The 26,469-nt window shown below is 44.1% G+C and overlaps 1 protein-coding gene across 1 annotated transcript; it reads right to left on the bottom strand.

The window, feature by feature from the left end:
* Window positions 1-956: 956 nt before the first annotated feature.
* DHX37 (DEAH-box helicase 37) lies at window positions 957-26,187 on the bottom strand. The gene is made up of 27 exons (XM_074972757.1): window positions 25,999-26,187; window positions 24,728-24,897; window positions 23,610-23,722; window positions 22,946-23,273; window positions 21,850-21,998; window positions 21,031-21,123; window positions 20,298-20,394; window positions 19,480-19,593; window positions 17,857-17,958; window positions 16,469-16,583; window positions 15,996-16,091; window positions 14,861-14,931; window positions 13,864-14,008; window positions 13,471-13,547; window positions 12,918-13,150; window positions 11,800-11,911; window positions 10,857-10,963; window positions 9,472-9,660; window positions 8,330-8,454; window positions 7,813-7,929; window positions 7,412-7,584; window positions 6,852-6,966; window positions 5,876-6,013; window positions 5,364-5,458; window positions 5,195-5,268; window positions 3,305-3,402; window positions 957-2,165 (listed from the first exon to the last, which is right to left on the bottom strand). The coding sequence occupies exons 1-27, from the start codon at window positions 26,108-26,110 to the stop codon at window positions 2,083-2,085; spliced, it is 3,441 nt and encodes a 1,146-aa protein (XP_074828858.1). The 5' UTR covers window positions 26,111-26,187; the 3' UTR covers window positions 957-2,082.
* Between the last annotated feature and the right edge of the window lie 282 nt (window positions 26,188-26,469).

The raw sequence follows: 26,469 nt of genomic DNA, 5'->3' as shown, positions 1-26,469 counted from the left end.
ATTTTGCCCACTGGCTCTGCCGGCAATGCGCGCGAGGAGCTGATGCAATCTCATTGCAACAAGGGTGGACGCCTGGGTGCAGGCCCCCAGGGCCCTAAAACAAATCCATCCCCTCCCACCCCCCGCTTAACGCTGCTTCGTATCACTCCCGCAGTAATGTTTTAAATCAATGTCCTGTATTCGTCCTGCAAAAGAGACACTCCCCTAGGGTTCAGAGTAGCAGCCTTGTTAGTCTGTATCGGCAAAAAGAAAAGGAGGTCTTGTGGCACCTTAGAGACGAACAAATTTATTTGCGCATAAGCTTTCGTGAGCTACAGCTCACTTCATCGGCTGCAAACCGTAGACAAAAGTGTGGGATGCGTTATTTCTACCCCCCCATGACCACTGCTGCCCTCACCCCCGAACTAGCTTTAAAGTAACACAGGGTTAAGCAAGGGCAAATTGATGTGGCCTGAGCACTGGATTTAGCAATAAGGAACATTACAACAGTAGGTAAAGGGAAAGGGAAGTTTAGCTGGTGGTTTAACCCCAAGAATGCACAACTGTTCCTTGCGGCCAAAGGTCTCACTCTGAATGTGTGTAGGGTATGCTAGGGCTGTCCTTTGCCACCTCCCAAGTGTGCTTGCAGCTTCCTTTCAATTCCCAAGGCAAGGGCAGAGGGTCCGTCAAAGGTGCATTCTGTCAGGCTCATTGCAGAATACAGAAGGGTATCGATCAGCCAGACCATGGGGCAGAATTGAGGGTATGGAAAAGCAGCCTCAACCCCAGCGGTTTAATCGGTTAACTGTTTAAATGAAATATTTTTAGTCGTTTAAACAGTTAATTTTTAAAATGGTATTTACATCCCTAATAAGGGCATGTCTAGCACTCTGCAAACCTGTTACAAAGAACAGGAAAAATTAGCCAGCAGATATAAAAGAAATAAATAGACAATAGTTTTAATTCACAAAATCCCCTTTCAAAATATAAACAATTTTTACATTTTTTTACAATGTATAAACAGTTTCAAATAGCTATTTATGGCCATATTTCAATAACTGCAGGTCCATGGTCTCTACTAAGGTTAAAAAAACACCTATTTTATACACAATAGCTCACCACGTTTCTAGAGATACACACTGAACAGACCCCAAACAAAGCTGCATCAGCTTTTTCCACATTTAAATATATCTCTGGTTTAGTTTGGGATGCTGACTTGCCTACGCACGGAAATCATGATACCCTTTTATGATGCTTTAAATCAGGCTCACTTTTTATATTAAAGATTATATCTGTAAAATAATCTAAGGCATCCCCCCCTTGCCCTATATTCCTTTTCAAAAAGAGTTTTGCACTGTACAAATTGACAATACAAATAACCCTACAGCATTTGCTGACCAATTGAAATATGACCAGCACCAACTGGATTTTTGGCAAGACACACTGTGTTGTCTAGCAGGACAGTAGTCTTGGCATTCTTCCCCACTGGAGCTAGACGCAGGCAGGCTGGTTGCAGAGGGAAGTTGCAGGGAAAAAAAAAAAGTTGGAAAAAGTGATGAGACAGGAAAGGAATTAAAAAAAAGAAAAAAGAAAAAGTGGCTTGAAGGTGTGAGGTTTGTGGCTATCCTGGTTCTGTGGTGAATTCAAATGACAAAAAGGAATATTGGAACATGAAGGGGCTATATGCTCATTTGTGTCTTGAACTTCAGCTGTGCATATGAGCCGTTCATCCTGGATGACCAGGAACACTAGAGAGATTTTTTTTGTTTTTTTAAGCTACAACATACCACGGTCACATATACCCCCCTTTACTTGCTCAAGTCAAGTACTCTACACATCTGCTATAGTCCGATTGACTAATATAGTCTAGAAAGAAGCTTTTAAGAAAAATCAATTAAATACAATGGATAAAGTTACCCAAGAGATAATAAATATTACAAAACACCCTAGCAAAAACAGCTGGTAAGATGTCCTCCATTAGTAAATCAGTCTCTCCCCACCAAAATATGGACTTTCCTTTTTTTCCCCCAAGTCTTCCTTCAAAAAGGGAGTTCTAGAGAAGTCTGAGATAGGGATTATCCATAGAAGGGAAATCTTGACAATTCATAATGTCACAGGTGGCCAGCGTTTGGCTACGTCGTCATGCATAACTTCGGGGATCCATTGGCAATACGCAGACAGCAAGTCTGAAACAGAAAGATATGAATCATCAGTCCAGGAGTCAAAAATAGCTAACAGCAGAAGAGGGTCTACTAGAAGGCAGGACTAACAACTGGGTCAGTTTGATCATGCTTTCAAGAGTCTGTAAAAGAATTAAACTCTGCTTACAGCCAGTGAAATAAAAACATAGCAATGGAAGGCTGGATTATTTTAATTTCTCTGTTGCTCTGTGTTTTCCCACGAAAGACCAAAGAAGAAACTCCTTTGCACACATTCATTGCACAAATCTCAGTATTCAGGGCCACAAACTTGAGAGAAAACTTTTCTCCTTGAGAAGGGTACAGCTGAAGTGTTGGGGCATTTCTGCTTTTTTGTGATGAAGACAAATCATCACTAAATCCAAATTAAGGCCCTGATCCAACAGAGTACTTATACAAGTGTGTAGTACCATTAATTTTGATGGGACTATTCCCAGGTTAAAGATAAGGCCCAGGGCTCAAGAGTGAGCAGGAGAACATAGAGAGGTACAGGACTGGAAACCAGGAACTACTCAAGGCTCTCTCTGGGACCTTATACAGGCCACTACTCTGCCTCAGCTTCCCCATCTGTAAAAATGGGGAAAATACTTGTCTGACAGTTAACACTTTTAAAGTGTTTTAATGATCTAAAAGTATAACAAGAATGCAAGAGTAATTGTTAAAGTTAATACTGGGAATCCTGTGAGGAAAGGATTTTTTTTTTACTCCTTGCAGCATCTGGTATAAAGGTCAAATTATTTGGTATGCTTAATATTGTGAAAAATAAATTTAATTGGCATAGGATTCTTCCTATATCATGGCCACTTTGTGACAGAGCTGCTACAAAATCTGCTTAGCATCATTTACAAATCCAGACAACTGTATGACAAAAAAATAATCTTTTCAAATATTCATTTCTGGAGGACGACAGTTTATGAACTCTCTTAACTCTTCCAGTCCTACTGGAAGACCAAAACCACAACATGAACTACCCTAATGGGAAAGACACTGAAATGATTGCTAATTTCTCTGGCAGGGTATTGTCTGTTCCTTTTGTAAAAGTTCGAAAGACCAGCTCTGCTTGAAATCAGATAAGAACCCTATGCTGGAATGGTTAATCGCCACCACCCAGCAAATGGATCACTTACACCTGGGATTTTTTTTCCACGCAGCCAGCAAAGCATCACGACTATCAGCACTTTCTGAAACAAGAGCCGTCAGCAGGATTTCTGTCCGGGGCTGAAGCCTGAGTGAATTCCAAAATGAAATGGGATCAGATATAGATGTGAGCTACGCTCATTTATTTAACTATGTTATGGCTGCATCTCTACTTCAGTGCTTAATGTCTAGCGTTCTGCATTTGTTTTATAACAATACTGATTAGAGGTTAGATGTAGACATAAAACATGTAACCTATGACTAAAGGGACAGTCCCAACTTGAAATCTACCACTGTTGTATGCAGGGTTGCTGTAGCCATGTTGGTCCTAGGAGATGAGAGAGACAAGGTGGGTGAGGCCGTATCTTCTATTGGACGAACCGTTGGTGAGAGGGACACAAACTTTCAAGCTACACAGAGCTCTTCTTTGGGCCTGGGACAGGCACTCAGTGTCACAGCTAAATACAAGATTGAACAGGGAGTTTAACATAAGTAAAAAGAAAAGGCGTACTTGTGGCACCTTAGAGACTAACAAATTTATTTGAGCATAAGCTTTCGTGAGCTACAGCTCACTTCATCGGATGCATGAAAGCTCACGAAAGCTTATGCTCAAATAAATTTGTTAGTCTCTACGGTGCCACAAGTCCTCCTTTTCTTTTTGTGAAAAGTGGCACCCACAGGTAATAGGGTGTTGCTGTCTTATCTTTTTCCTGTGTGAGCTCATTTGAAAGTGTAGTGATTGTCACTCTCATAGTTACTGGGGCATTTAGTGCACTGGATGAGGAACACCACATGTTATGATAGGCATGTGTAGGTTCCATGGATCTTGAAAGGTGTGTTGTGTACGGCGGTGCTGATCATTGATAGGGTCCTACCAAATTCACGGTCCATTTTGGTCAATTTCACAGTCATAGGATTTCAAAAATCATAAATTTCAGGATTTCTGCTATTTAAATCTGAAATTTCATGGTGCTGTAATTGGAGGGATCCTTACCCAAAAAGGAGGGGTGTGTGTGTGTGGGTTTTTGCAAAGTTATTGTATGGCAGGTTGCAGTATTGCTACCCTTACTTCAGCGGTGCTGCTTTCAGAGCTGGGAAGCTGGAGAGCGGCGGCTGCTGGCTTGGACCCAGCTCTGAAAGCAGAGCCGCTACCCGCAACAGTGCAGAAATAAGGATGGCATGCAGTCTGCAGAGCTGGACCCTCAGTCAGCAGCTGCCACTCTCTGGCTGCCCAGCCCTGAAGGCAGTGCAGAAGTAAGGGTGGCAATACCATGACCCTGCCCCCCTAAAATAACCTTGCGACCCCCTTGCAACTCCCTTTTGGTTCAGGACCCCCAATTTGAGAAATGCCGGTCTCCCCCATTAAATCTGTATAGTATAAGGTAAAAGCACACGAAAGACCAGATTTCACGGTCCGGGACACATCTTTCATGGCCACGAATTTGGTAGGGCCCTAATTATTGTACTGCTACAATGTCAGTGTCACAAAAGGCAAAACCTCTTTGGAACTTCTATTTTGTTAGACGATTGAAAATGGTTTAGCTGGCTACACTGTGAAGAAAATTAAATACAGAGTCCCAGAGACTGATCCTGCAAATAGTTACACACAGGTAATTTTACTGTGAAGCCATTGAAGCCAGCGTAACTACTCACATGTGTAAGTCTTTACAGGATCCTTACAGTTGACCAGTTTCCCTTGATAAAGGCCACTGGCCTTAGGTTTACTAAGACAATTTTCCTACTCTCTCCCTTTAACAATTGAGGTAATTATCTTCATGCTCTTCCCAGTTTGGAAGTCCCTCCCTTTTAAGAAGGCTCAAATGACTAACACCACTCCTGGGTGGCATGACCTTGTTTAGCTGATTATTTTAACAACTTACTTGGACCAGGTCTTCAGCATTGTGAGCGGACTGGACAGCAAACAACGCTTATAAGAGCCCAGCTGTTTAACAATCTAAAATAAAAATTAGCATTCGTTAGACACTTGCCATAAAGTAAGAGGATGCTCTAAAATGTAAGGGGAAACCATGCGAGTTGCAATACACTTACCTTTCCTTCCAGTAAAAATTTGGCAAAGTATTTGTAGCGATCAATACCCTCTGGGTAATCTACCTCCACTGCTGGAAGCTGCCAGCCTACTCGATCTGGAAATACAGGTCATATTAGGTCTTCTATTTAATCCTCAATGTGCATTTTCCCATCAGCGTAAGATTGCAGAGCACAAAGAGACATTGCAGGCATTTAGAGAAACGCACAGCTAGTAACAGTGACATCAGAAGTCCTCCAGTATAGGACAGGATGTGACACACATCACAGCAATACCAGTGCCAAGAGGTTGGTATGCTACCAGCTCTATGCTAGCTCTGGAGAACTCAATGGATACACATAAGCCGTATCAAGGCACGTACAACATTGACAACTAGCAGGATTCAGTCCTTTTGGACATAAAAGAGTTTTTATTTCATGGCCTTACAGGCAACAGGGCAACACAGAGCAGTTTTCAGGGGAATGTAATATACATCAGAGCTACATTCCAGCATGCAGTGCTTCAAGAAACTTACAGAAAACACTTGGTCTGTGGCACCTTATTCTGCCTGTATCCGGGCAATAAAATGGAGGAGGATTTTCCAAAGGTTTCCCAAAGTGACAGTACGGAGGTAGCAGGACTGGGATCCACTCAGATTCAATGGCCGAAACACCTTCAGAATGAAAAGACATACTACAAAATGAAGCATCTTTGCCTTCAGAACAATCTGTTCAGTACTGTTTACGCAGGGGTAATATTCAGTGAAACTCGCATTCACTGGAGGTGAGCTCCTCAGACAGGTTGCCTCAGGGTCCATTTGAAAGTATCCCCATGGATTCCAGCACAGTTTTGTTTGACCTAGAGTCAAAGGAGAGCGGAGAGGGACTCTAAGCCCTTGTTTCAGACCCAAGCCTCACTCTCCTGCCCCGTACCATTTTGTTGGGTGGGAGGGGAGGCAGAATCTGACTTGATTGAGCCCATTTCTCTTTGGCTGGTCTGTGGAAAGCAGCTGCCAGCCATGGGGCTCCAGCGCCTCTTTTGACCACCTGGCTCCTTTGAAAAAGTCTCTCCCCCCGCTTAGGACAGTCAGTTGGGGGCGGGAGGAGAACCACGCGAGCAGTCAGAGAGAACGCATCGTGCAGCTGGATGTCGGTTTCCTAAGCCAATCCAACTCTGCACCTAGGAAGGGAAAGACCACCAGGAGCCAGAGGGGGAATGGTCTGGGATACTGTGAAACAAGGAGGAAATCAGCAGCAATTTTCATGGCTGCCTCAGGGAGGCCCAGAGCCACCAAGGGCTGGCAGCTCTGGAGGCTGTTTCCAGCTGGACAGGGCTCCTTGGTCCTGGGGATAAGTCAATGAGAAGTTAGTCGCTGCCCTCTACTGATCCCCACACTCCTGGCCAGCATCAAAGGGCAGGTGGGACTTGTGCTGCGAGCAAGTGAAATACTCTGATTCCACAGTAAACTGCTGGACGGATCTGAAGATGGAGGAGGAACTGAGCAATCTTACCTTTCATGTACATTTGAGTAGTTTCAACAATTTCTTGATACACCACAAACTCTGGGAGTTGTTTGAAGAGGACAGAATTGGGGTGGATAAAGACAGGGTCATCCAGCAGAGGAGTCTTAAAGAAAGCATAAAGGGCTCGAGATGAATGGTAGCATGGAAGGAGACCGTGATTATTAGCAATCCAGTTCCTTGAGAGCACCTAGGTTAAATCCTTCACCAATTTACGATGTTCTTTAAGTGATGGAGATTTTTGGTGACACCCTGGTTTTCTGCATCACCTTCCTTCTAGGGACCTCACAGCACTTTGCAAATCGCCATTCATTACGTTTCCTAAAATCTTGACGAGACACCATAGAAAATAATCACCCCAGACTGGGAGTGGGTTACCTGCAGCATGGAAGAGTTAACTTCCTATCATGACACTGGAGCAGGGCTGGGAACAGAGCCCCAATCCTGCGTTTGGGCCATGAGACCATGCTCCGCAGAGAACTCTTATTTCTAGATCACAGAGTTACAGGAGGAGGGTGATGGTCAAATTGAGCCATGCCACTCATCTTTACCTTGTAGGCATTTTTCCATTTCTCATCCAGAAGTTCCTCCGCCTGGATTCTTCGGGCAATATGGTCCCCTAACCCCGCCAACACTATCTGTCTCAAATAGGTCACCTGGGTCTCCGTGGGGGGGTTCATTTTTGGATCAACGAAGAGGCCAGCATCGGGGCAGACTGAATTCACTGAGGAAGAGCAAGAGTAGTTAAGATAAGTAAATACTGTCTTCCTCTCTAAAGCCATGGATATTTGCCACGGAGACTTAACCTCTAGTTTAGGGTTTACGAAAAATACCACTGTGGTGAGCCACAGAGCATGGGCTAGGCTAGGCTGCTGGCAGCATAAAAGGCTGCACCGTGCTGAACAGAGAAAGCCCCAGCCCGCAACTGAGTTATCTGCTGCTAAACGATTACCTGCTGTTGTTAGCTGCCCCCGTAAGCGCCTGATTTCCACCATAGCTTTGTATCGCAGCCCATTCGCTTCACAGAATTTAGGAGTACACCCTGCATACTCACAGGCCCCCACAGCTCCTGGAAAAGAGTATTTATTCAGCAGGGAAAGAACAAAGAGCTTTAACAAAACAAAACAGAAACGCCAACTAGCTTCCCAAAGATGAAATTGATTAGGCTGCAGAACATTTCCTCGCAGTGGGGTAGCGAATCCCATAGTTTCTATCTATTCAGGTTTGCTCATTGGCTGGAACTAGCCTGGAGGATGCACTGATGAACATATTACAGAACACAAGCTTCCAGAGGGCAAGAGATGGACTACAGGACTCAACTTCTATGAACAGCAAGTCTCCCTCGTTATACAGCATTTCCCTTTGCTGCGGCACTATGAATCCTTTAGCTTTGTATATCCGATTACGTTGATTGAAATTAACCACCTCCCCGCAACAAACAGTATGTTCAAGTCACTGGCAATAGATACCTAACATCACCATGAGGTCTCCTAGCTTTTGAAAAGGCCCTTGTCCAGCCCAGATCCTTCGCATCTGTATAACTCTTGCTTTCTTCCCCTTGAGCTTCTCCGTCTCTTCTTCACTTACAGCTGGTCTAAACCAAAAGCACAATCAATACACTTTAAACCTTTCTAGCAAGCACCAGAAGCCATGTCAAAGCAGCTCTGTATTTTCCCTTCCAGAATCACTAACCACCAGACAGACTGATATAAAATTGGTAGCAAGAAGCCTGTATAAAAAACTGGAAGATAAAAAGGAAACCCAGGGATCAGTCGGTTCACTCTCTCAGGCTGATCCAAAATAGATAAAACCGGGAGACTATCAGAAGAAAGCGCTGCCCCACCACTCCAGGGGTTGTTCTACCACCTGGGAGAATGGCGTGTGAATGGAACGCCATCCCCAGGAGTATTAAGAGGCTACAACAAAGGATCAGGGACACTGCTGCTGTTGAAGCCGGTGCTGCATCCTATCAGAGAGGTGTACGTCCGAACAGGGTGTTGAGGAAGCCATTGGACTAGAGACTCAGACTCACCACCATGCCCCTGCCTACATATGGACCCAACTCCCCCATCCAGCAAGTGAGACTGAATGGCAAAGCACAACTCCCAGTGAGCGGTTTTAAAAAGCTAAGTCGTTAGTGCTTAGGGGAATCAGACAGACAGCACGCTGGTCATGTTTAACAGAATGCCCTGCCTCTACTCTGATCTCCCCTACAGCTTTCCAACTGGCAGAATGACCACTGATGTCAGCTATACATGGGATGCATTTTAGTCTGTTATCTGTAACTCTTCAGCAATCACAAGACAAATGTTAGAAATGGGGAGACAAGATCTTTAGGTACCTACAAGGTTATGGTTAATTAATGCCACCAAGCACAGAACACAGGAGTCAGTCAATGATACTTCACTGCCACCTTCATGCTTACCTCCATAGGCACTAGTTTCATGGGGTAACCATTAGAGAGGCTGTATATAAGGGGTTAAACAAACATTTCCCTGTCCAGCTTCTCTCTCCAGTTTTGGCTGGTATTCCAGAAAGCAATACCTAGGCACTCTTTAAATGGTATCTGGTGCTAAGGGAACCTATTTGTACTCCAGCTTAAGCCACTCACCTCTCAAACTCCTCAAAAAGCTCTCGAACGGTCATTGCAGACACTATGGTAATGGCATAGGGCAGGCAGTCGTGCTGTTTACTTAAAGCGAGCATCTTAGCGTAGCGTGGGGCCACAGGAAAGGACGCCATGGTCACGCCCAAGGGACTAACTGGACAGCTCAGCTTTGCTACCTGCAGCTCTTTCAGCCTGGAAGAGGCGGAAACCAAGTCATGAGATAACAGCATTTCCCCCCCCTTTCGCACAAGCTTTTTCTGTAGACTTTGACTTGCCAGCTGTTTATTACACACTTGCATTTTTCTCTCTCTGATTGCATATGTGACTTTAGTAGCGACGAAAGACTCCAAATTCAGGCTGTGAATTCCTTTCTTCCCAACACTGCCTCCACCCCCTGCCCTGCCGGGACCACCTCCAAGTGTCAGGAGGGCTCACTCTCAGTCCTGGGACTCTCAGGGTGTGAGCAAGTGTGGGGATGGCAGCAGGAGTTAGGCTGAAAAACCAATTCATTTCACAGAACAAGAAGTTCATGGTGACAGTTTCTGGTCCCTAGCAGCCTGGGCTGCATTTGAAACAGTCACTTAGGGCCGATTTACCCAAATTCACAGCAAAGGAACTGCATCGGTTTCAATTCACCCCTTTTGTTATTTCATTGCAAGGCTGCATGCGAACCCTCATTTCAGAATAAAAGTGTCCAATTTTGATGTAGCTTAAATTGATTTTTTTTTTTTTTTTACTGATTTAGATGAATATCAAAACAGGGCACTTATTCCAGAGTAAGAGTGGCCACGCAGAAACTCACGGCAAAACAACAAAAGGGTGAATTAAAACTGACTGTTATTTTGCTGCAAGCGTGTTGGGTAGCCAAGGTGTTAGAAATGAAAAGCTTCATATTCCACTATCAATCCACTGAGCTACTGGGTCCCCTTGTTTCACCTTTATAGTTATCGGCACAAACATTACGAGGCCTGGAAAGGCCTCTGAACGTTATTAACCAAGATTTCAGCGGTGCATGAAATGCTCCCCATCTGTAGGGTTTATACAGTGCTTCAAGAGCGGTGTCGATTCAAAGTGCAGTAGAAATCCAAGCCATTAAAGTCTGAATCCGTCTCAGCTTGGCTGGTTTAAACACCAGTTTATGACAGACTAGGAAGTGCAAAGGATTCTGGGAAGTAGCCCGGCTGACAAACCTGCTACAGCATTGATACGGAGGAGAGACGGTCAGAGAACTAGCACAGAAAGGAGACTGGCAAAGCTCCGTCTCACCATCATGTAAAAGAGGATGTACGGAAAAAAAACCCACTTATTGCTGCCTCCAGCCACTGCTATAATCCTCAGTAACTCATCGCTGTGAAGAAACTTGTGGGAGACCTCAGACACCCCCCTACCTTCCTGTCTTGGGTGGTTCCTGCAGGGCTCCGAGCGCTATCAGTAGCTCTTCAGCGGCTGCAAGCGCCTCTGTTGGAGGCGGGGTTGGAAAAGGGAAGTTGATCACCTAAGAATGCAGGAAGAAACGAATGTATAACTGACATTGAACAGTAGCGTTTAGGTGTAGTTTATCTGAGACAAGTCCTCTTTGGTTTCAAAAGTCAACAGAGAGGCAATATATTTAGAACTCCCCAGCACAAAGAGAAAGACACCTGGAAGGTAGTGGCAAGAGCACACAATTAGGAGTCAGGAATCCAGGGTTTTATTCTTGACTGTTACTGAATAAAAGTATGGTCTTAGACAAGCCGCTTGAAGGCCTTTTCAGAAGTGCCGAGTACCCAGAACTCCCAATTTAAGGCAATGAGAGTCTGGGGGGACTCGGTACCTCTGAAAAGTAAGCCCTGAGCCTGTGTGTCTCAGAGTACCCCTCTGTAAAATGGAGATATTGCCCCTCATAGGGGAGTTGAGAGGCTTAGAGGACACCTGTGAAGTTAGCATACACAAACAATGGACATGTAGGCTTTATTGCTCCTTTTGCATGAACATAACCTCAGTTCTTTTAGGGAACAATAGATTCCATTATTTTCCTTACCCCATTTTTGAAATCCCAGGTCTGTGCTTCGCTGGCTGTTTTCATGAGACTGTTGCTGAAAAAGCACAGTGCACGCACAAGTGGAGATGAGGCTGTAAAGCTAATTGAGGAGGTCTGATGCAATGCATTGCAAGATCAGAGCTGATGCAAACCAAGCCCTGGGACTACAACATAGCACCCCCACCATCTATAATACAAGGCACAACGTATCCTCAAACCAAACAGGCAGCGGTACGGCAATTTATGCTTATTTCTGGCTCCCAGAAGACATTGAAAGAGTGCTATAACATAAAGCAGGCGTTTCAGCTCACCTTTTCAATGTTTAATGCTTTCATCTGTAGAATCAAGTCTTCCACAGGTCGCCTTGTAATTTCCGGAGGAGAAAATTTCTCAAAGTCACTGAAAACTGCAGATGAATAGAGCCTAATGAAAGAGAAGTGCTGGTTAGAGACTTATATGAAATCTGAACCAACATACACTTCAGCGAGATGAAAACAAAAGCAAATAAAGGATTTTTTTTTTGTTTTTAACATTGCTTTGGAATAAAAAAAAAAGTGAATTTTTAAAGGTTTAACCTTCAGATTTTAAAGCATTTTAACCACATTTACATCTAAAATACCACACAAGAGAAATCAATTCATCTTCGTGCATAAAGTATTAAGACAGCATCATTAAATCGGAACTTGACATAAAGCGTTAACAGATATTTCTAAAATCACAGTGGTACAAATTAAGCCAGCACGAGCAAGCAGCTCAGTGCATCTGTCCCTCATTGACCTGCAATTTCATCTACTAGATGAAGTCGTACAGTCAACGTATTGTACTAGGTAGCTTGTGGAAATGATCACGCTACATCTGTTTCAGTTAAATAAAACTGAACAGAACTGCTGACTATGCTATGATAAAAGTTAAGCCAAGCTAATGGGCTAGTGCCACACCAATCATTCCGGTCTAGCTCCTCTCACTGAAGTCTCATTCCTTGAGCCAGAGGCAGCTAGCAATGCTGCAGTTAGGAAATCATGACTTCTTCTCAAAACTATAGCTGGCTCTAAAGTCCCATCCAGACCTCCTTTGTTGCTAAGACAGTGGGCAGACAAGAAATTTTCAGGAAGGCGTCCAGGAGTTAATATCCTGCAATCTTTCCCCTCTTTGCTAACATTATCTAGGGGCTATCTTGGGCTGGGCAGTTCTATCTGGATCATTTTAACTGTTCTGTATTTGGGCTGTTTTACCAAGTAGTGCTTCAATGCCTTGAGAGAGGTGCATTCTAAACAAGTGAAGTGCACGAAACGAGACCCAGGGGAGCTGTCCACTACACAACGGCGAGTGTTGGTATTTTCCTTTCATTTGGCTGCCCAACAAACAGAGAATGGTTTTCAGACCCTGACCCCTCCTTTGCAAGAAGCCTATGGAGAGGGAACTGACTAACCTGTAACAGTGCCCTGGCTCCGTGCGGCCAGCTCGTCCTGCCCGCTGGTTTGCAGATGCTTGAGACGTCCAGGTGACTCTGAAAGACGAAACCCCAGTAACTTTGTCATAGAAGCGTTTCTTGACTTTCCCGCAGTCAACCACGTATTTAATGCTGGGGATAGTGAGAGACGTCTCAGCCACGTTGGTTGCGACAACACACAGTCTTGTTCCAAGAGGAGGAGGTCGGAACACCTGCAGCAAACACAGTTCAGCAGATGAAATGCATTGCACGTAAAGCAAATTAGCAAGGTCAACTCAGATGAGCTAGAAAGACAGAAGCGATCACAATGAGCGTGACCTCACATCACATCTCTTGGTACGTGAATTGAGCACACAGGTCAGCAGAGGCCTGTTTTCTCCCCTACCTGAAGCTCCCACTGGGCCCATTCTGGTCTGCCCACTGCAGGCTATTTCAAGATGCTCATTTTAGCATACAACCCAAGAGCTGCTGCATACATTCTAAAGTCAGGTATTGAGAATGGTCACTTATTCCTGTGCAAATAATCCTTTACCTTGGCTTGCTTTTCTGGTGCTAGTAAAGAGTAGAGTGGGAGCACGTAGAGTGGAAGGGAAGAATCGGACTTCTCACCTGTCAAGAAACAAAATGGCACTCTTAAAAACACGGCAAGCAAACACTAGGCGTTTCATTCCCAACAGTGTCCTGGCAAACTAAACTTTTATACACCTTTCGACCTGAAAAAAAATCAGATTTTGTATATCACTTCTTTTAAAATTGCCATCAGAAACCCTGCAATGAGAAACCCACGCTTTGTAAATAATGGTTTACACTACACACCCCAAAGTGTTAACACAACAGTTTAGAAACAAAGCAAACAGGACAGTTTCACATATTGGTAAGTGAGCTTTGTTTGACATATGTGGTTTTTCATTTCAAAGTATCAAACCTTCCTCCAGTCCATCATCCCCCAAATCTAGGTCAATGTCAGAGCCCACAGCATCCTCATCATCATCCATTTCAGCTTCTCTGTCCTCATCGCCTTCGTCCACTGGCAAAACGGAGTAACTGTTCAGATCGATTTTGGGTAGCAGCTAGAGGCAAGAGAAGGGGGAACCATCAAGCCTTTCTAGATTTAATATAAGCAGTTGTGCAAATTGTCATTAAAAGCTTTTAGAAGCAGGTAATAAATGCAACTCTAGGGTCCCAATCCTGAACTTCCATTGATCTCAAGATGCACGGGGGATTGGGCTCTAAATATTTCATTCGTACTACATGGCAGGAACATTAAATCAGCATCCGTAACAGAGGGGATCAGGAAAGACAAGCCGGTTAAATGTTTTTAAGGACATTTTGTGTAGAAATGATGTTTTGTACATCAGGTTTCTCCCTTCCCCACAATCCTCCTTCAGGCAATTTTACCTATCAGGGTCTAAAATCAGAGAGCAATATTTTAATAATGTAATGATCTGTTGACAATAAAGTTTACATCACTTACACGGTCAGCAGCCAAACACCAGTCTTCCTCACAAAGGAGTTCCTTCCATTAAAGTGCTAATTTATTAAGCTAATTTTATTATTAAGCTAATTTATTAGTGCTTAATAGTGGAAATCCATCTCCCCTCCTTGTAGTGCCCAGGGGTGCACTCATGCCCTCTCCCTCAACCAACCACTTAATGCAGCAGTTGCAAATCTAGATCAAAGTGGGATGGAATTCTTTACTTAAGGGACAGCCACACAACTGCAAGTTGCTTATAAATCGGACCAAGTATTAAAAAAAAAAAAAAAATTTGTTTGAAAACCTTCCGTTTTCCTGAGCTATATACAAATGACTGAAAAGGAAGTTCAGTGATGGCTTTCAACAGGGGCAATCTAGATTCCTGCTCTTTTGAAACAATTAACCACTCACATGAGTGCCAGTTCTGTTCAAGTTTAAAATATATTACCATAGTTTTCTTCTGTTTGGATTTCTTAAATTTCCTGGCTTCTTCGACTGATTCTTCCTTCTCTTCATCTCCTATGAAGAAGCATGTGGGATTCTCAGAGTGCTGAAAGATGACTCTGCAGAGCAGAGCTTAACATTGTCATTGCCCCAAGGAGCTCATAATTCAAGATGTCAAAGCAAAAAGTAGCCAGTGACCAAGTGGGTGAGGGGGCCTCAGTGGCATTTTTGTTATGTTAAGGAATCACAGCATGTCAGTGGCCGAGGGCTGGCAGATTGCTGTGAAGTGTTTCAGAGTAACAGCCGTGTTAGTCTGTATTCGCAAAAAGAAAAGGAGTACTTGTGGCGCCTTAGAGACTAACCAATTTATTTGAGCATGAGCTTTCGTGAGCTACAGCTCACTTCATCGGATGCATACTGTGGAAACTGCAGAAGACATTATATACACACAGAGACCATGAAACAATACCTCCTCCCACCCCACTCTCCTGCTGGTAATAGCTTATCTAAAGTGATCATCAAGTTGGGCCATTTCCAGCACAAATCCAGGTTTTCTCACCCTCTGCCCTCCCCCCCCCCCCCAAACTCACTCTCCTGCTGGTAATAGCCCATCCAAAGTGACCACTCTCTTCACAATGTGTATGATAATCAAAGTGGGCCATTTCCTGCACAAATCCAGGTTCTCTCACCCCCTCACCCCCTTCCAAAAACCACACACACAAACTCACTCTCCTGCTGGTAATAGCCTATCCAAAGTGACCACTGTGAAGTGGTGCATTTTCAGGAGGACTCTGAAGCAGAGGATTAGCTTGCTGCAACAGGAGAGGATGTGAAAATGATCTTCCATTTTAGGAAACTGCACCATTCTTTGCAAGCTCCTGTAACCATTGCAAGGCTGAAACAGTGGCGACATGCAATGGACCCCAGGGGAGTTAAGGATGGGGAAATCACACACAACACAGAAAGATCTGTTTTCTCAAAGGTTATTTAGCTGAAGCTGAGTCATCAGCATGTCTCTCAACAGTTCTTTCCAAAAGTTTATTTCTGGAACACTCGTTGCTTAAAACCTTAAAAGTAAACTTGTGTCTCCGTGCGATGTAACGGTTAAACGCTAGCAGCCCTTTAGTCCCTGGAGTTACCTTCAGTTTTATTTTTACGGAACGGAAAGGCTTTTCTTAGTCTTCTACAGAGCGAGTGTACTTCTGCTTGGCCTGTTAAGAACACCAAAATCCCTCCTGCAACAGAACAGGTCATCTTAAACCAGAAGACAGGTAGTTTCAAAAGGAAAATCACAGAACTAGTGCTCACTCTTCAGAGAGGACAATGCCAAATACATCATAACTGTGGAACATACCGCATATCCCTCTTCACAATTCCTTACTAACACATGTGAGAAATCATGCAGCATACCAACGCACATTTAAGTATAGGCTTATTCTCCAACATCATCCCTTGCAAGGAATAAAGTACAGGAGACAGCGCTGCTGTTTTTTATGGGTTTTTTTGTTTTTAAACAAACAAATTTTAGACCCTAAAACACTTAGACCCTTCTGGGAAACATTTTAAGTGTAAAGAATTTGAGATGCTGAAGAGTTCTCTGCAGCAGTCCTACCTGCGGGTAACATTCGGTGGATTTTACAGACTTTTCTGAAACATTCCCCATTGTAGTCATCTACTGGAGTTCTCTTATTAAAATGAACAGCCACAGGGAATTGCCTTGCATCTACCTAGAAAGGAATACAACAGGAAAGAGCCTCGTTTTACGATTACAGCAGAAGTGGGTTTTACGTACTGTGGCTCAGGGGGAATCAGAAAGCTCGTTAAAAGCCTTGACAATGTGTCCTTTCACACAGTTAAACAGATATTTCACCACGCTCCATAGAACTGGTTTATACATTTGTTTTAAATAACCTATTCTTGTAAACCATTTTATTTCTTCTCTGTATTTACGCTCATATTTACTGTTTTGACGCTCTGAAAATATGAGTGAAGCAAATCATCTTAAAAAAATAAAGAGAATGAGCATACAGGGGAGGTAACCCAGTCCAGCAATTGCTTTGGTAAGTGTTCTATCTGCAGCCCCAGTGTCTAGCATATTGTTAGTCTGAGACCCCGAAGACGGGAAGCTCACTACAACCAATATGTTTGGCTTTTGCCCTAAGGTATAACAGTATTTTTCATACTACAAAGACCTTTCCAATGATACTTTACGTTCAATCAACCAGAATTACCACTTTGAATGGAGACCTCTCTTTCCAGTATAACTTTCTAAACAATCAAGGGCTTAAGATTCCTTATATCTAGCATGCTACCCACAGAAAACTAGCTGTCACATTTAAAGCAACAAACAGAATAATCGCGAACATCTTGCACTGCTACTAAACACAAACAGCACTAAATTAACATTAAAGTGACTTCAGACTTTCAAGTAAGAATGAAGGTGCTAATCTGGCCCCACGGTGCCTTTCACCTTCTGTGCATGGGCAATATCAGCACAGCTCTGAATACTATGTTCACTGCTTCAGCAGAGCCAACATTTTGTAGGTTACCAAAAATAGCAGACGTTTCTCCAGCCTCTACCACACAAACTGATGACAAGTCAGTAGAATCAGAGACTCATGAGAGCTACTTAAGAGTCCAAAAGAGGCTTTTTAAAAATTGAGTGTCAAAATTTGAGGGATTCCACTCTATGAAAAGTAGACCTCCACTTGGATCATTTTCTAAACTGCAACAGTCAATGTTTTGAGACCACTTTCTTCAGTGGGAGCTGGAATTCTTAGTAAGAGAAGCCGTAAAATACATAGTTCAAAACAAATTACAAGCAGGACAATTGCCTGCAGTGCCATCGCTGAAATGACTGCAGTGCTGGCTGAGAGGACTGTAAATAAGAGGCAGCAAAAGGAAAAATGCCTCTATAAGCATCCAGATTTAGAAAGGAAACCAAAGTCAGACCCCATTCATTACAGCCATGGCAGCAGACGCCACTAGGATGACCGTTACCTGGATAGCAGGGGGAACAGCAGGAAAGAGTTTCTTGTTATCAGTGAAGTCTTCAACACGAAGGGTGGCAGACATAATGATCAGCTTCATAGGTTGCCCTTTCTGTGGAAATGCAAACATGCAGTCTTACGTTGCAGTCTGGCCACTTGTAATCATTTATGTAGCACTAGACACGCGCACGTGCGCTGCCGTAACAGATACCAAATGTAAGCCTCTGCCCCAAAGCCCTCACAGTCTGAAAGGCACAAAGTGCAATACAAGGCCAAATGACAGCACAGAGAGAGGGCTGAATACTGTGGTCCTTAGACAGACAAAAATCCTATTCGCAATCCTGACTCTGCCACAGACTCACCAAGAGGCCAGCCTTAAGCAAGGCACCGAACCTCCAGCTGCATGTTTGCAAAGGTACAATGAAAACAGACTCCTAGGAACGGTCATGCTGAAGTAGCCAAGTGGTCCACTTACTCCAGCATCCCTTTCTCCACCAGTGGCCAGTACCAGATATTTCAAGGTACATAAGAACATAAGAGCGGCCATACTGGGGCAGACCAAAGGTCTATCTAGCCCAGTATCCCGTCTTCTGACAGTGGCCAAAACCAGGTGCCCCAGTGGGAATGAACAGAACAGGTAATCATTAAGTGATCCATCCTGTCACCCATTCCCAGTTTCTGGCAAACAGGCTAGGGACACCATCCCTCCCCATCCTGGCTAATAGCCATTGATGGACCTAACCTCCATGAACTTATGTAGTTGTTTTTTGAACCCTATAATAGTTTTGGCCTTCACAACATCCTCTGGCAAAGAGTTCCACAGGTTGACCGTGCGTTGTGTGAAAAAATACTTATTTTTGTTTGTTTTAAACCTGCTGCCTATTCATTTCATTTGGTGACCCCTAGTTCTTGTGTTCTGAGGAGGAGTAAATAACAGTTCCTTATTTACTTTCTCCACACCAGTTATGATTTTATACACCTCTGTCATGTCCTCCCTTAGTTGTCTCTTTTCCAAGGTCAGTCTTATTAATCTCTCCTCATATGGCAGCCGTTCCGTATCCCTAATAATTTTTGTTGCCCTTTTCCGAATCTTTTCCAATTTGGTGAGGGACCTTGTCAAAGGCTTTCTGAAAATCTAAGTACATTATATCCACTGGATCCCCCTTGTCCACATGCTTGTTGACTGCCTCAAAGAATTCTAGTATATTAGTGAGGCATGATTTCCCTTTACCAAAACCATGGTGTAAGGCAGATGTAAGATTCCCCTAGGGGAACTCTTTTCCTAATCGTTGGCTTATACCTTGAAGGATGAGGGTTTACATCCACATGTAATGGTGAGTGTCCTCACTTTCTGAATAAATGTCTAATTTTAAATCCCGCTCAGTTCTTGGACTTGATGTCTTGTGGCAGTGAGTTATGCAGGTTAAATGGGTACTGTGTAACAATTTATTTCCTTTTTATCTGTGTGTAAGTGTTTTACCTGCCCGTTTCACGGAACTTCCCGCAGTTCTTGTGATATAAGAAAAGACAAAAGCGGCCCCTTATCTACCTTTTCTTTGCTATTCATTATTTAATCTAGCTTCCTCATAGTCCTCTTTATTCATCTCAGCACAACCATCTCTGCTTTTCTTACCTTTCCACGAAGGGGCACGATGCGAGAAAGGAGGCCGATCAGGATATCTGTGTACACGCTTCTTTCATGGGCTTCATCAATAATGATCACTTTGTACTTCAAAAGCAAGAAGTCCTGGAAATAAAGACGGAAGCTGAGTCATCTCATCACATCAAGTCAAGCCTCAGCCGGGTCGGTCTCCGCGTTAAGGTTGGGTCAGTCATCGTAGTCATCCATCGAATCTATTTAGGTTTATATGACCATCCTCATTACTGTCCTATCTGAGCACATCACAATCTTTAGTGTACTGAAATGGATTGTCTTGAAATTGGTTGTGCCTCATGGGGGAAGAAGTAGAGGTGATTAGGGATCATTTGTCCTCTTAACATCTCTGTGAGGTAGGAAAGTGCTATTATCCCCATTTTACAGATGGGAAATGAAGGCACAGTCCTAGTCTAGCCATATTTCACAGTCTAAGTGACTTGCCCAAGGTTACATAGGAAGCCAGTGGCAGAACAGGGGCTTGAACCCAGGTTACCCCAAGATGTAGGCTGTTGCCCTAATCCCTGGACCATTCTCAGACTGGAGAATGTGATGTAGAAATCCCAACGTCTATTCTATGAAGGTCAATACAGCAGCTGAAACAAGAACTGTACCTCCAACAAGCATAAAAAGAATAATCATAGACACCTAGTCACCAAAAATACAACTTAAATGCTGAAAGGGGTTTTGTTTTCGAAAGGAACGCTTGTACTCATGGCAAGTGCTAGCAGGAATGTGTGGAATTTCTCTCTAGAGACATTAAATACTTTGTTTTTTCATTGCAGAAGGTAATTTACCTTCTGAATTTCTTTCAGTAGCACACCATCCGTCATGAACTTAATTTTGGTTTCATCTGTAACGTTTCCTTCATAACGTATTTGATATGAAACTACCCTGTAGAGAAAATACATCAGTATTACACAAACAAAGCCACACTTTAAAAAAAAAAAAAGAGCAAAGCATTATAGACCGAATGTAAAAAGCTGGGAAAGGAAGAAAGTCAGAGTTCAGTTTAGAATGCTGCCTTCAGCCCAATTCAGCTATGACTTGGTACCACCGCATAAGGCGCATGGAAGATCACAGATTGCCTGAGTCTCCGCTTCCCAGACTCTAGCGCATGCAGAATGCCACGGTCCTATACAGGAACCTTCCCCGCTAAGAAAGCTGGATACAGAATGGCTTTATTTTCAACTAGCCCATTGTTATGGCACACCTGCTCTCCCCTTCACACAGCACAGCCGTGTCTCCTTCCCCACCTCCTCAATAATCCATGGACTCCCCAATGGGAGCTATGAGGGCTTGTTAACACCAAGACCGCCATCGATTTTTCTAGGGAGCAGCAGTGCTGAGTTCATTGAAAGCTTCCTACGGTTCCTCTCTGGAAAGGCCAGCAGAACAGGTTGCAACTAATCCGACCCCAAGGTAACATCCCTCCAACCCCTCCCACTCAGCAGAAGATTTATACTAGAAGGGGACTGGGTTTTGCTGTTTTTGACTTTCCTGGTTAGCCCCTGATCTTTTGTCCCTTACCTGTGTGAAAAATTCATTTCCCTAGCGACCCGATGAGACATAGACACTGCGGCTACACGCCGAGGCTCTGTGATTCCAATGATGCCATCGGAACTAGGACAGAGGAGAAAAACTTTTTACAGACAAACCTAGGAAAGAGGACAAGAGGCTTTCCTCCGGGTGGGTTTTGAGGTTGTCTTACCACACCCGCAAGTTCTCCTTTATTGTTGGGAGGACCAGGTAATCCCTACCAAACTGGCTCTTTTGGAAAAGAAGTCTGGGCTGGAGAGGAAATACTGCAGAAGTGGAACGTTTATTGCACCTGAATGAGACTGAGCGGCGGAAGGCAGGCAGCATCTTGGTTATGCCACCTAATCCTGTAAAAGGGACCGTAGCACCTGACAGGCTGCAGATGGTTTTTCACTACATATGATGGTGTTTATTTCAATTTTGCAAGGAACATGTGGCGTGTCTTGGAGAGATGAACCCACCAGCTTTCCCCCTTAGCTAACCTACCTTCACGGTTAGTGACAAGTATTACAGCCCTACTGTGAAAAATAGAACAGTGATGTTTAAAACACGGTAGCAGTTTAAAAGCTCTAAAATGAATTATCTGGAGGGATTTTTGTGCAAACTAAGGACTGCCCACAGATTTTTCTCCTTCAAGTTCATTTCACCTCCATCTGATGTAGGCACTATTGCCGCTCATAGAGTTAATAGCACTAACACAGGAGTCTTAAACAGAGACAAAATTCAAAAAACAGAAAGGGACGGAACTTAATTAAAAAAAAACAAAAACAAATTCTCAACAATTTTCAGTATAAAAGAACAGAATCCTACCTGGCATAGCCGGCTTCATACAGAAACTGAGGCACTTGAGTGGTTTTACCACTCCCGGTTTCTCCGCATATGATGACAACAGGATTCTCGTTAATAGCTTCCATGATAACTTGCTCTTCAGCGAGGATAGGAAGCTTTAGTCTCGCTTCCTATTGAAAACAAAACAAACTTTATTTTCAGTCTGTGTGTCTTGATCCCTCTTCCTGCTTTGCTTTTTAATGGGTCAAGCTCAGTAAAAAAAAAAAAAAGCGCTGTATGAAAAGTCTGAAAGATTCAACCCACCATGGATTTTCCACTCCAAAAGTCATGAATGATATTTACACACACAGTCCAATACATGTAGGAGCAGAAGTGGCTATAGACCTCTAATATCTAGATTATTTTGGTAACACTCTGCCCTCCTCCTCCTCCTCGCTTGAAAAGTTTTAAAATGTAGGGTAACACACCACCAGGCCAACCAAGAACTGGGATCAGCAAAATATTCCATCCTGACTTCTCAAAAGGTAGCTGGCAACTCAAGCATGAAACTAAACCAGTCCTCCGATTTGTTAGATTCCATATAGTCATCTAAGATTCACTTGAGTTTAACAACATTTCAAATGGAAACTCATTCCATAACTCACTATCATATATCTGCTCAATAAGTGGACCCTTTCAAATTTCTGCAGATTAAATCTATCCAAAACTACACTTAGCATAATGGAGAATAAAACCCAGTTTAACAATTAAGATTTTCAGTTCATTACACCAAAAAGGTTTAAGATCTCAGATCATTAATAAATTAAATATTTAGAATTAGTGACTAATACATATGTTTTGAAACAAAACTGAAAGTCGTTTCCTTCTTTATTCACTTGACAAGTTCAAAGCCCAAAGTTGTGTCTCTAACCGGCAACAGCTGGTATCAGTAACACAAAGCAATGCTGGGAATGCACTCTGCACTGTTTGCAATCTTATCGACGTTAATGACTGATGCAGGTGAATCCCACAAGTCTCCACTCAAGTATTTGCCATGAATTAGTCTGATGGAGAGTGTCACTCCGATTTTTCCTCCTTGAAGAACGTTTATTGTGATGAATCACTAACAAAGACTGACCTGTATCTCAGGCGACCTGTCCACTGGGATGAAAACCGCAGGCTTGGAAGATGGCTTATGAAAAGCCTTTTGATGAGCTGACGTGCTAGGAGGAGCCCGATCACTATTCAATGGCTTCGTAACGCATTCTTCCACCTTTCCAAAGTTAAAGCTGTCAGCGGCTGGCTTTTCAATTGTTTCTTTATGCTCTTCCTCTTCACAAGAACTATCAGAGGATTCAGTCTTCTTCTCAGCCTCCAGGTCCAGATCTAGTCTGCACCTTTTTTTATTTGCACCACTGATGCTACTAATCTTCTCCGGCCATGTGGTGCCTGCTTCTTGTACTGTCCTAAAGCAGAACATTTACACATTATGGGCATTTTCCCCAATATAGCGAGCGTTTTCACACTTCAGATCCTCACCCCCCCCCCCCCCAAAAAAAAAAAAAAAAAAAGGAAAACAGCTCAAAGAACATGAGGCTGTAATAAGTCTCATTTTCTTTCTACCTCACCATAACTACCAAACTATTTTGGACTTTAAAAAATTTACAAATCTATCAAGTAATAAGTATAGTAACATAGGTGAAGAAGCCATTTAAAGGAAAAAAGGAATCTACGTGCAACACAGAGACTGAGAAAGCAATAGTATGCCTGATTCACAACTGCAGCAATAGATGGAAGTTTACCGTTTGGTCTGGTACATGCGTCCTCCAATACCCAGCTTGGAAGTGGTGTACAGAAGTTTCATTTCAGCCTCAGAAGCCTGGACCTCATTTAACTTACTTAGCAATTCAGCTCGCTACAGGAAAAAAAAAATTATATATATATATACACACACACACACATATATATACACACACACACACACAATCACTGTTAGAACTGCTGTACCAGCAAAAACGATTCACTTCAAGTTCTATCTTACTCAGCTACCAAGTCAACTGGAGTTTAGCTCGAGTAAGGACTAGGGGGACAGAACCATACTATATTTGCATGCTGGGAAAAACCACGATAAGGTAGAGAGAGATGCTATGGAAGTGTTGCTAGTGACCCCATGAGTAAGGCTGGTCAAGGATCTTCATCCTACTTATTTCTCTACCTTTTAATTGATGGGATTTTGTCTCATATTTTGGTACAAGAGGGGTATTGGAGCCTTTCATTCTGCCAGTCATCTTGAAAAAGGTAATGTTTGCCCAATGCTTTTTATTTATAAACAACATTTTTCACCTTCAAAATACTTTGCAAATATTAGACAATCCTTAGAATAATACTTCTAAGAATCATCCCTATTTAACAGATGCTCAAAGTGGTTACGTGACTTGTCCAAAGCCGGACTAGACTTCAGAAGTCCTAAGCTCCCAGACCTGCACTCCTGCTCTCTCACTGCATTCTGACATCAGTGGTAGGACTCTACTCAAACTCTGTCTACAGCCGCATGCTGTACCAATAGTCCCCGGGTAGCTGTATACTTTTAGCAAAACAAGCAGCAGTTAAATAGCGAACGCTGTTCCAACTTAAACTGGCAGCAGGCTTCACTGTCAACCTCCCACTGAAATGCATGTGGCAGTCTACACAGTTCTTGACAATGCACTGGACCACAATAAGGTGTCTAGACACTTCTCCTCTGCTCCTGCAAGCTGGTGATAGGCAGATGCTATAAAATGATTCTAAGGAGAAAATCCTTGCTTATATTCCCAGGGAAGCGACTCTGGAATCCTGTTGACAACAGGCCTATTTAAACAGTTTTCTTTATCACCGCCTCAACCACAGCTGGGCACAGCCTTACGACCAAGATGCAACCTACCTGATTTTTCTTCTCTTTCTGCTCTAAAACTTTCTGCAAGATTTTCCTCTGTTTTTTGCTCAGGGGCTTCTTCTCTCGTTGTGTCTCACAAGCTACTTTTTTCGTCTTTGTCTTTTTAGCTGGCAGGACCAGGGCATTACTTTCATCCACTCCTTTCAGCTTTGCCTCATCTGAAAGTGTCGATTTTGGTCAGTCACATGCCCTAGATAGCTTATTTTTAACAGGCTTATTGCAAAGCTCACTGATTTTAAATAAAAGGGCAATAGCAACAATTATATTATTGACAAAGCCAATAGGATGGCTGAGCAGGGAAACAATGCTCCTCTCCTTTCATGGTTATTTTCATGATGAAATCTGTCTTTTCTTGTTTTTGAGTAATACCACTGTAGAAAAAGGTTAAGTTTTCATAATCAAAATGTTCTACCAAATAATTCTCCCCTGGGAAATGAGTACTACCCCTATTTTCATAATGAAGAAAGGGGTACACACAAGGTAGGTGACTTCTCCAAGCCCACACACCAAGTTAGCAGCACTCAAAAGCTCTACCACATGGCTCTAAAACGTGCCTTGACTTGGGTCTGAACTTATTGACACCTCTTGTTGCTGCTAAAAGATAAATAACCCTGGATTTATTGATAGGCTTGTATCCGAGATTCGGGCAGGTACAGCACAAGCAAATGCAGTGCAAGTTTCCCCACACTGCCAATGACAACGTACCTCAAAACCATGACAGATGAAGGTGAGGGGCAACTCAACCTCCCAGCCAGTTAATTTTCTTCCAAAGAAAGAGACATTAGGGCTCAACAGGAGTGACTTACTGTGTAAAGGGGTCACGCATTCGGGAAGGAGAGTGAGCATGCAAGGAGGTGAGAGCGTGCAAAGGGGGTCACCCACTCAGGAAGGTGTGTGTGTGTGCAAGGAGGTATGAGTGTGCAAAGGGCACCCACTCAGGAACGGGAGAGTGTGCAAAGGGGTCTCTCATTCGGGAGGAGATGAGTGTGCACAGTGGAGGTGAGGGTACAAGTGTACACGGCGAGGTAAGGGTAGAAGGGAGCGTGCCCATTTGGGAGGGGGTGAGTGTGCACGGGGGGGTGAGCGTGCCAGGGGCGCCTCCTCAGGAAGGGCTGAGTGTGCCAAGGAGTCACCCACTCGGGAGGGGGTGAGTGTGTCGGGGGGGAGGGGGCGCCCATTCGAAGGGGGAGGGGAGGTGCCCCGGGCCGCCCATTCCGGCCCCTCTTCCCCCGGGGGCGCTCACACGGCGCCGGACTCACCTCCCAGCTCCAGCTGCACAGGCTCTGGGGCGGGCGGCGGCGGCGACGGCTGCCCCCCGGCACGCCCCGGCAGCCGCGCCTTCCAGTTGTGTCTCTTGCGCGCTCTGCCCATGGCGGGGGCGGGCGGGCAGCACCAAGAGCAGGGACCCTGCCCAGCACCCACGTGCGGCACCGGCAGCAAACACTTCCGGGGTCGGCGCCCCAGATCGCGCGAGAGCGGCGGGGTCAGGGGGCGGGGCGAGAGAAAGAGGCGGACGGAACGAGGCGGGCGGGGGAGCGGGGCGTGGATGGCGGGAGTGACACAGAGCAGGGGAGGGAAGGAGGGAGAGCGAGCGGAGGGAAGGAGGGAGAGAGGAGGGCAATGGGCGAAGGGGCCGAGGAAGGGCCGCCGTGCAGACCCTGGCTTTCCTCTCCTTTGTGCGAGCAGAGCAGATCAGTTGCATCTTTCTATTGCCCGTAACCTCAGCACAC

Source organism: Natator depressus, chromosome 15 (assembly GCF_965152275.1).
Source record: "Natator depressus isolate rNatDep1 chromosome 15, rNatDep2.hap1, whole genome shotgun sequence".
NCBI classification, from domain to species: domain Eukaryota; kingdom Metazoa; phylum Chordata; order Testudines; family Cheloniidae; genus Natator; species Natator depressus.
The sequence above is the reverse complement of the archived record's forward strand: the minus strand, read 5'-3'. Positions and strand labels throughout refer to the sequence as shown.